At 50.3% G+C, this 10,571-nt stretch overlaps 1 protein-coding gene across 1 annotated transcript; it reads left to right on the top strand.

The window, feature by feature from the left end:
- The first annotated feature begins 4,184 nt into the window (after nt 1-4,184).
- On the top strand, nt 4,185-10,535 carry KDELR3 (KDEL endoplasmic reticulum protein retention receptor 3). Its single transcript, XM_008931539.3, has 5 exons — nt 4,185-4,642; nt 5,604-5,704; nt 6,224-6,382; nt 6,691-6,943; nt 9,779-10,535. Exons 1-5 carry the CDS (start codon nt 4,552-4,554, stop codon nt 9,817-9,819), a joined length of 645 nt encoding a protein of 214 aa, XP_008929787.1. The 5' UTR covers nt 4,185-4,551; the 3' UTR covers nt 9,820-10,535.
- Nucleotides 10,536-10,571: the final 36 nt, after the last annotated feature.

The following is a 10,571-nucleotide window of genomic DNA, read 5'->3' on the forward strand; positions in this document are numbered from 1 at the left end:
AGCAGCTGCAAAGCACGAGCTCATCAGCCTCCTGCATGGGCCAGCTTATCTCAGTGCACTCATGGCTCCTCCCTCCTGCTCCCGTGGCGGGATCCCCGGGAGCTGCTGCACCTGGATGGAATGGGGCCAGCCTGTCCATGCCCTCTGTACCCATCCCTATGGGAACTTTGTTCAGGTTCATAGGGGTACTTGCTTTCCCAAAAGCCCTGTCCCTAGGGCCCATGGGGCTGCTTCCCAAGAGCTACAGGCCGGTAGCTGCCCATCTGCCCTGTGGCAAAGCGTGACATCCCTCTGGTACCACGACAGGCCTTTCTCCTCCGTGCAGTAAAGGGATGAAGATGCTGCTGAGACATCTTGCTCCTTCCTGGAGTGGGCAAAGCCACCAAATACCTGCACAATCCTGTGGTCATCTCGGCTTCAGGCTGAGTTTCCTCTTCTCTGCCTTTTGCTCCTCATTGCTGGCTCCCCACAAGGCCTTACCGTGTTTCCCTTCACCTGTACAGCAAGAGGATGAATAGCTACACCTCGTGCATGGCGTGGCAGCCTGGTATGGCCAAGAGGCAGCTGGTACTGCTGGAGCCATTGAGAGGGACAAGGGGATGTCTCACCAAGGATGCCACGGGCCCCCAGCTGTCTTTGTGCCCCCAAGGTGCCACGCCCTGACCGCCCCATGGCCACTGGCCCCAGCAGCGGGGTGGCTCACACTCGCCACCCCCGCTCGTCTCCACCAGCACCGTCTTTAATAAGAAGCGTGGAATATTTTAGCACCTATGGAAAAGCCACCACAGACGGTGGTGGTAGCCGTTGCCAGGGAGACGCTCCCAAAAATAGCCCCACTCCGCCAACCTTTCCCAATGCTGCTGTGGGGATTGAGGGAGGCAAAGGGATAGAAGGATGGAGGGATGAAAGGGTTGAAGGGAAGGATGGATAGAGGAATAGATGAAAGGAGGGAAAGAGAGATGGAGAGATGGATTGGAGGAATGTTTGGAGGGATGAATGGAGGAATATTTGGAGGGATGAATGGAAGGATGAATGGAGAAAGAGGGAGGGAGGGAAGGAGGAAGGGAGAGAGGAAGGGAGGGAGGAGGGAAGGGAGGGAAAAGCAAGAGCTCCTAGGAAGGTGAATAACTGCTGCCTGACCCCTCTCCTGCCTGGGGATGAAGACAAGTGCTACCTTTGTGCCAGCAGCCCTTGCTTGGACACCTATGGTTCCACGTTCCTGTGATACCAGCTAAGCCAGCACAAACCTTCAAGCACTCTCTGCCCTGGGCAGTTCTGACTTTGAGTGTTTAAACCAGACAACAAAGATTTGGACTCCTTAGCACCTGCAAGGCTCCCTCTACGCTTCTCCTGCAATCATCCCATCCTTGTCCCCCACCAGTACTTTAGGACCGCCCCAGCCAAACTGACCTGGTCACGGGGGGCAGAGATGGTGAGACACAGAGGTGGCTCATGGTGTTCAATCCACCATGTTTCCCAGCCCCTCCAGGTATGCTGAATCATTTCCCTCTCTTGGATGAATCCCTGAGGCTGCCCACTCTCCCAGGAGGTCTGGATGCAGCTTGAGCCACATTCTACAGCAGAAATGGAGGGGGGCACCAAGCCAAGCACCTCTGTGACGAAAGCACAGAAGCCTTCCTGGTAGCAGGAAACAAATGTTTTAGTAAGAAGAAACCTCCTTTGTCCCTCTTATCCCAACGCCATTGCCTCGCAGGACAGGCAGAAGTGGGGAACAGCACTGGATGGAGCTGCTGCTGCCTGGCCCAGAGGCTCTGCAGGAGGAGCCTTCCAGACCAGCAGAGGCAGAGAGGGAAACCCCAAAAATAGAACTAAAGGGGGAGGGGGAGAGGGGGAAGAAAAATAAACCCAACAACCCCAAATTCTTGATTTTAATGCCAAATCCCAGCTCACTTGCCTCCCTGTCACCCTGGCGACATTCCTTGTGGTCACCATGGAAACGGGAGGCATGGAGAGAGCATCGCAGTGCAGGGTGGTGGCAGCACCCAGCATTATTTCGGGAGGCAGGGAGACACCCGGCACAAGGCACTTCGTGTTGTGGCAGGGAGGGAGGAGGGAAGGTTTATTTTTACTTGCTGCCACTTCATGTGCCCAATATTTCATCTCTTAGGGCCTGGCTGCCCCTTGGCCTCCTGGCAGCTTTCCCAGGGCCCTCATGTGTGCCACACAGGGATGTCCCATGGGGAAACCCCAGCCCCACCACCACGTCCCAGCTGGGTGAGCTCGATTGGGCTGCTCCCAGGAAGTCCTCTGATGGTCACCTGAACTGGGGATTCCTGGTACCACAGCAGAAGATAATGCCGTGGCTTGGAACCCATCAGTTCTTCTTGGGAAGGTGCAAGATTAAGAGAATAAACCTTGGCCACCCGCAACAGTGTTACCCCTCTGCAGGGGACTTCTTTCCCTGGGCAAGACAAGAAGCTGCAAAGAGGAGTGCAGGGACAAGAGAAAGACAAGTGCTCTCGGACACTGAGCTCCAGAGGCTTGGAAAGAGATCAACTGGAAGAGAAGACCCCAAATCTGTTCTTTCCTCTAAGCTTTCCATCCTTGCTCCGTGGCTCAGACCTCTCTTTGCCCACCTGCAAAAGGACCTGGGATACTAGGGCCCTGCAGGGCCACCAGGGCTGGGGCTTTCCTTTCACCAGCACCCACATGGCCCTGCTGAAATCCCAGGCAGCACCGCTCTGATGGCTGGAAACCCAATCTCAGCCAGTCCCTATTCTGTCGCTCCTCTGCCGGTGCTGTCGTTTGGTCTTCTCCCACTCTTCTCCCATTGCACCAACCTCTGCCTCGGTGCCCTGGCAGGGCCATCCCCAGTTTCATGGGGCTGAGCAGGTGTTTTCCAACACAGCCTGTGAATCCATCTGGAAAAGCCTGATGATGCAGGTGCTAGAGCATCAGAGAGGGAAAACACAACTGCCAGCCTAATGGGCAGGGAGGAAATGTATGCAAATATATTCAGAAAGGGATCCGGTGATGCTAATAGGCTTGTTAATCCTTTCAGAAAGCACCAGGAATAATATTTTTATACTTTAAGGATTTTACTCCAAGCAAGTTCATAAGGACAGAGACATATGTGTAGGAGACAGCCATGGGTGATGGCAGGGGACAGGGAGGGCAGCAGCTAGAGCCGACTCTGGGGCAAGAGGAGGCAGGATCACATAACCCAAGAGTAACCAAATTAGACCCACAGCTCAGGGATGAGGTGACAAATTGAAACATCTATTTGGTTGTATTAAAGCAACTTAATATAAAGTTAAATAAATTATATTTAATTTATTTATTATATTTATTTATATTATATTATATTCAAAAAATTAAGGCACTTAATACAAAGTGATTAGATACTGAATATCTAGTTGCTGGTTCTTGCTGCAGATGTCCCCCCACCGCTGCCATGAGATCTCCCTGTTTAACCACTTCTCCAAGGACAAGGTTTGTCTTAACCAGGCTGGTCACTCAGAGCTGTTTTCAAATATATTAGAACTTTCTAACAGTCACTACTGAGCTCCTTTCTGTGAAATCTACAAAACCAGCAGTGCCCATGTGCTCCTTTCACTCACCGCATAAACTACGTTGTTTGTAACACACTTGCAGGCTTCCAAGATTAATATTTTCAGTGAAGTTTGTTTCAAACCAGCTCTTGGGAGGATCTTTTCTTTCCTCCTGGGCTGGGGTCTGGGATCCACGCTGCTCCAGATGGGAAACCCGAAGGCAGGGTTGCCTGGTGGGGCAGTCACCAGGGAATGCCTGTGCGTGAACTGCTGTGGAAGAGCCGCAATGGTTTGGTAATTCGAATCTCTCCTGACTTCTTTTGCTCCAGGAGACAAAGTGGAGCACTGGGGAGAAGGTGTCGGGAGGTGGGATGGGGCCAGCAAGGGCAGAGGGCAGAAGGCTGCTGGCTGGGAGCAGGACAGAGGTTAATGCACCATGGTGAACTTCCCTGGGAAGCCTGGCCCCGCAGGAGGGTGTGTCCTCAAGGCCAGAGGATGGGAATCCCGTTCCCTCTGCCTTTTCCCCTCTAACCATACTTCCGTATGTAACTTGAGACAAGCTGGGGAAGAAAAAAGAGGAAAGAAAAAAAAGAAAAAGGGAAAAGTAGCGCAGTTATTCCCGCCTCTGCCTCCTCCTCTCTCTCCTCCCCGGCCAGCCAGGAGCCACGTCACCGTCACCCAGCGCTGGCTTCAGGGCTGCTCAGCCTGGGGCTCTCCAGGGGACAAACCCCAACTTTCAGCCTAAAGCAGGGAGAAGAAGGCCCTAGCCTGGGAGAGGGAAAATACACCTTGGTGGAAAAGTAATTAAGGGAGACATCCAGCCTGGAAGGGGAAAGACACCCACAACCAGGGGAGAGAAGAGCCTGAACTTTGCTCCACAAGAAGGGAGGGCTCTGTGCTCAGGGAAAAAGGAAAGTTGAGCCGGAGGAGACTGTTCACTCAGTTGAGGCTCAGGGAAGAAAAACTCCCTGCCCTCACCCTCCCTGACTGCGGAAAGTGCCACACTCCCTTCGCCCCAGAGGAGCCCCCCACCGGCATCATGAACATCTTCCGCATCCTGGGGGATATCTCCCACTTGCTGGCCATCATTATTCTCCTCCTGAAGATCCTGAAGTCCAAGTCCTGTGCCGGTGAGTGCTTCCATGCCCCAGGGAAGGAGGGTGATCTTTCTTGGAGGGCAGCTTGATGAAGGGTGCAAGCAAAATGGGTGCTGGAAAGACTAGTGATAGCCCATACAAACTGGAAGCCCTCCCCACTGGGCTCTCGCAGGGAAGTCACCCTCCTCCTCTGGAAGGTGTCCCTGCCAGAAGGAGAGCGCTGTGTTGGAAGGATGTGATGTGGCAAGGCACAGAGCCTTGGGCAGGTGTTGGTCTTGGGGTGGTGAAGTGAAGGGGAGGGCAGCAAGGCCAGAGGGAGGTGGAAAATGGGAGTAAGAAGTTGTGGCAGCACCAACACCAACAACCTGGAGAGAAAGCTGGTTTAAGTTGGAGGTCCTGCCAGTGGTGGACAGGTGCCAGAGGCTGCCCCATCCTGGGGTAAGGAAATTAGGACAACAGCTTCCTGCAGGAGGATTTTGCTGAGTTCGTAGTTTTCCCAGCAATAGATTTTGGGGCTGGGCTGCTGGGGCTGTGACCATTATCACTGGTAGAGAAATGGGTGGGCCTGACTGCATCTCCCAGCCAGCAGTGACCAAGCTCCATCAGCATCCCTGGGCTGGTCCCACAGCTCTTCCCTCCTGTGTCAGATGTCACATCACACAATCCCTGGTGAGGTGGGCAACAAAGGAGGAAAGGAGGGAGAAGAAAGGCCTTTTGATGACAGTAAGGACCGAATTGGCCAAAGCAGTGGACATGCCCACTGGGCACCAGTCCCTACAGGCATGGCTCAGCAGGAGCCTGCCTTGTTACTTGGGGGTCTCTGGCCAGTCCTGGAGTAGGTCTAGAGCTACATCAGCACCTGCACACCAGACCTGGCTCAAAAAACAACATGCATATATACAAATGCTTCCAAAGAGGGCATAAGGGGAAACTACCAGCCTATGGGTCCTTCCCTTCATCTGCTTTACCTTCCTTTTGTCTCCCTGCCACACAGGAATCTCTGGGAAGAGTCAGATTCTTTTTGCCCTTGTCTTCACAACCCGTTATCTGGACCTGTTCACAAACTTCATCTCTGTCTATAACACTGTGATGAAGGTAAGGAAAGGGCAGTGCAGCAGAAGAGGTTCCCCTCAGCTCGCTGTGGTTTTTCAAGGAGGTGAGGGTACACGGTCACTAAGTGAGGTTTTTCAGCCAGGAAGTGTGGGTAGAGATGCTTCCTTTGGTGTCACTGGCCCTCCATTGAAAAAAAAAAACACCTCACCAGAGCCAGTGAGTGAGCTGAGTCACATTTAGTACCACTAAAACTAGAATGAGATGCTGTGAACCAAGCCTGGATGTGCTTGCACAGCAGGAATGCTAACAGAAGGCTGCTACCAAGCCAACCTCTTCACACAGAGCCCCAGAGGGACTCAAACATGTGTGATCCTCATGGTGGAGCAAGCTTTACTTGACCACTGGAGTATCTCCAGCAGAAGTTAATCCATAAACCAGCACAGGAAAATCATTCACCACTATCTGACCCTGGCATGGCCACACCAGAACCAGGTTTACAGACCTTTGGCAAAGCCGTCCTCTAAGCATGGAAGGTCTTGCCATCTCCCTTCTCTCCCCCAGGTCATTTTTTTGATATGTGCCTACGTCACTGTGTACATGATCTACGTGAAATTCCGGAAAACATTTGACAGTGAGAACGACTCTTTTCGCCTCGAGTTCCTGCTGGTCCCTGTCACAGGCCTGTCATTTCTGGAGAACCACAGCTTCACCCCCTTGGAGGTAAGGAAAAACTGAATCAGGAAGAGGGAGGGGAAGCAGCAGCCTGACACCAGGCGGCAGAGGGAGAAGCATGTTGAATAACTGAGATTTTTAACAGTAAAAGCAGGCAGGAAAGGCAAAGTTGGCAGGCCTTGAAGATGCTCAGTGCTGTCTCCTCTCAGTCCCAGCACAGCAGGCTCTTTTCCCCCAAGTTCAGCAGCACTACTCATGCCACTTACACATCAGTGCTTTGCCAAAGGAAAAGCTTTGGGCCTTAACACATATTAACCAGCACCGACTCCCCACCGCCTTCGTTTTGCACCTCACAGATACTTTGGACCTTCTCCATCTACCTGGAGTCCGTGGCTATCCTTCCTCAGCTCTTCATGATCAGCAAGACAGGGGAAGCAGAGACCATCACGACGCACTACCTTTTCTTCCTGGGCCTCTACCGTGCTCTCTACATTGCCAACTGGGTCTGGCGCTACCACACAGAGAATTTCTATGACCAGATCGCTGTAGTCTCTGGGGTGGTACAAACCATCTTCTACTGCGACTTCTTCTATCTATACGTCACCAAAGGTAGGTAAATAGGTTGGTATAAATCTAAAATGTTTGTTCAGCACTCTTGCAATGCACAGTGGAGCTGCAGCTTGCCATGACTTCATTCTTCGCCGTATTTGTGATGCATATTGTGCACCTGAAGTCCAGTTTAAAAAAACCATTTGTTGAATGCAAGTGGGCATGACTGCTCACAAAGCTCTAAAGCGCGTGTGAAACACAGCAGAAATTAAACCAGAGCTAAGCCTAGTTTAACCCCACCTTGGGAAGTTAACAACTGAGGTACATTTAAATTCTACATTCATTCTGAAAGATTATGAATCACGCAAAAAAAAAAAAACTTTCAGGAGGAAAAAATAGCTGCAGGCAGACAATGTACCTGAGAAGGCAACTGCAGACATATGGAGATATTATTAAGCCTACTTTTCCTTTGATGGGAAAGATGTAACATTGTCAAGAACTAATTCTGTAGGAAGATGGGCATCTGCACAGAAGAGACACTTTCCAAAATCAGATGCCCCTTCCATTTCAGTGCTGTGTTTGGTAAATGGCTACATACCAGAGCTAACAAGTGCACCGAGGGCATAAATCCTGGTAGAACACACTGTGGTTTGCCAAGGCTGAAAACACCTTTAAAACACCTTTCTGTTGAGGAGGACAGAATTAGATGAAATTGCCTGAGTGGACAACCATTTTCTAGTCTGCCAAAAGCAATAGTGATGGCCCATGTTTGATGTTTCAAGGGATGGATTTTTGGTAGCTTCGCGCACTGTACCTGCTGACAGAGAGGTGACAGGAGCACTGAGCAGGTGGCTGGCCTTGGCAGATTAAGACTTCCTTCTGTCATTCAATATTTCTGTAGCCAGAAAATGACTTTGTAAAACTGCCATCAAGGTGCTCCACATCAATTCCTTTTTTTTTCCTTTTCAAAACTAATTCCCATTTTAGCTTTGCTCCATTCATGTGTCCTGTATTTTGTGAGAAATCGATACCCTTTGTAGCTGTGATGGTGGAACAAAAGGGGGAAAAAACACAACTGCTGGCTTTCAGTCTCACACCGCTAGTGACAGAGCTGCAAAATTTAGATGATACAGGAGGCAGAAGAAAAAACATTTGTCCCTGGAACATCACAGCAGGAAGAGAATTGCTTTTTTTCCCCTCTTTTCTTTTACACAAATGTTCTGGATCATGGGAGAGAAACAGGGTCTGAAGATATGCAAATGCTTTGCAGTCATTTATGAGAGCCAGCAATATTATAGCAGGTTGCATCTCTTTTACATTCTTTCAAAAACCCCAACTTTTCAAAACATTTCTATAACTGAAGAACTCAGACAAAAGGGCAGCAATGCTGAAGAAAAAAAAGCAAAAATGTGTTATATAAAGAAATGTATTAAATAAGACTTCAGAGCCTATACCAAAGCATTGCAAAGGGATTTTTATAGAATGCTACTTTTTATCTTGTTTTCAAAACTAGATGAGCTCCTTTCTGTTTAACACAAGGACATGAAAGATATCCCGAGGAAGCTTTCAGCTCCTCAAAGCTTGTGTTTCACCCAATGGCTGGGGTTGGAAGCAGATAGGGGAAGGAGAGGGGGAATCATCTAATCCATGCCCCCACTCACAGCACATTATTCAAAGTCCTGTCCAGTCAGGTTTTGACTATCTACAGGATGCAGCCTCTCCAGGCAACCTGTGCCGGTGTCCGACCACCCTCTGTAAGATGTTATTTTCTGATATTTAAGTGGAATTTCCCACTGCCCCACGTTCTGTCACTGGGCACCACTCAGCGGAGTCTGGGTCTGCCTCCTTTTTTGTTCCATCAGGCATTTGTACACATGGGCGACATCCCCCTTTGCCTTCTCAAGGCTGAACAGTCTCAGCTCGCAGCCTGTGCTCATACGTCAGATGCTCCTGTGGTCCTTTGTGACTTGCCCCAGTATGCCCTGGGAGCCCAGAGATGAACCCACCACCCCAACTGTGGCCTCCCCGAGGCTGAGTAGAGAGGAAGGACCCCCACACTGGCCCTGCAGCTCCAGAGGCCATTTGCTTCTTTGCCACAAGGGCACATCGGCGGCTTGCGTTCAACTTGGCATCCACCAGCACACAACAGGGCCTTTTCTGCCAAGCCCCCTTCCAGCTGGGCAGGCCCCAGCACCTACTGGTGCCTGGGGTTGTTCCACCCCAGGGGCAGGACATCCATTTGTATTCACTGACCCTCACGAGTTCCCCCCAGCCCATTTCTCCAGCCTGGCACAGTCCCTGTGGCCCCACCTGGTGCATCAGGCACTCACTGCCCTCTGTGGTCCATTGTCAGCACATTACTGCCCTTCCCTCTGGCACCCAACAGAGACAGGCCCCAGCACCCACCCCCAGGGTGGGTACCAGGCCAACAGTCACCATGCCCTGCCAACCACCACGCATCCAGGGCAGCTGCTGCTCCATGCACCCCACCAGAGGCATCCCTGCCATCCCAAGTTTCAGATCAAACAGGGTGGGGCAGGCTTAGGAGGGGCTGGCCACAGACCATTTATTCAGGCCATGGTCTATATCAAAAGGGGAAAGCACTAAGGATAGCACATCATTAGAAAAAAAGTTAAAAGGGTCCACATGGGAGAGCAAGTAACCATGGAAAAGGAAACAGGAACCTTTTCCTTTAGCATAAAGGATAATAGCTAGCTTGTGGAGTCTGCCCTCTTAGCAGCAATTTTGTAGTGGTTGTCTCCCATTTGCAGTTTGCAAACCTGGCATCCCACTACCCCATGCTCTACACAGCAATTTAGAAAAAATAAAATTGTTGAAACAATAAAACAGTTGAATTCCCCCAAGTTCATTCATTACCTTTTCTCTTTTGCATAGTCCTAAAAGGAAAGAAGCTAAGTCTCCCCATGCCTGTTTGAAGACATTCCACAACGCAAGACATTCTGAAGACAAAGCTTTTAAGATCACAGCTTTCCTTCCCTGGCCCTTTTTGACTAACGGATGGCTCAGCCAAGTTTCAACCTGGTGACAGGAAGACAAGGCTTGGAAAGCTGAAATGCTTTTCATCCACAAGACTCTTCCCCTCCATTTTTTTATTTCTTCTCACTTGAATTTGGTGCTAGTCTAAGTAGTGCTGGCCAATACCAAAGTAGTGCAAATTATTCTCTCCTGGCTCTTCCCAGCACCTACCTCCAGAACACACCTCTACCTTGAACGTGCGGCAGCAGAAGGAGTATAAGGGAATTTTTAACTCCCTTTAGTCCTTTGGCAAGTCCCTGTGGTGAAGGGACCACGGTACTATTAAGTCTGATAGCACAGACAAAAGCCGCTGACCTATTTCACAGGTGGCCACATCTGACACAGCAGATGCTACAAACTGTTATTTTAACTCTGTATGAACTAACACCCTCTTCAAAATAAAGTCTGCCTGACCCTCTCTCTATTCAGGTCCCGTAACATTCAAGAAAAACACATTCCCTTTGAATGATATGAATCTTCCAGTTCCACAAGTATTCAAACATCCTCCCCACTCACTCACTTTCAGTTCCTCATATCCTACAGATGGGGACAATTTCAATTAAAATTCAGTGGGTTGCCAAGAGGTGTTTCCATCTCCTTGAATTTGACTTTAAGAACTGGGAAGAACAGGGGCAAAGACGGCTTTACATTT

This window comes from Manacus vitellinus, unplaced genomic scaffold (assembly GCF_001715985.3).
Source record: "Manacus vitellinus isolate BGI_N305 unplaced genomic scaffold, ASM171598v3 scaffold_5_pilon, whole genome shotgun sequence".
NCBI classification, from domain to species: Eukaryota; Metazoa; Chordata; class Aves; order Passeriformes; family Pipridae; genus Manacus; species Manacus vitellinus.

What these genes read in the sequence shown, in the direction of transcription:
- KDELR3 (XM_008931539.3), top strand. Translation starts at nt 4,552, where the DNA reads ATGAACATCTTCCGCATCCTGGGGGATATCTCCCACTTGCTGGCCATC. An exon ending in TCTATAACACTGTGATGAAG is followed by an intron (nt 5,705 to 6,223) that starts GTAAGGAAAGGG and finishes TCTCTCCCCCAG; the next exon opens with GTCATTTTTTTGATATGTGC. An exon ending in ACAGCTTCACCCCCTTGGAG is followed by an intron (nt 6,383 to 6,690) that starts GTAAGGAAAAAC and finishes TGCACCTCACAG; the next exon opens with ATACTTTGGACCTTCTCCAT.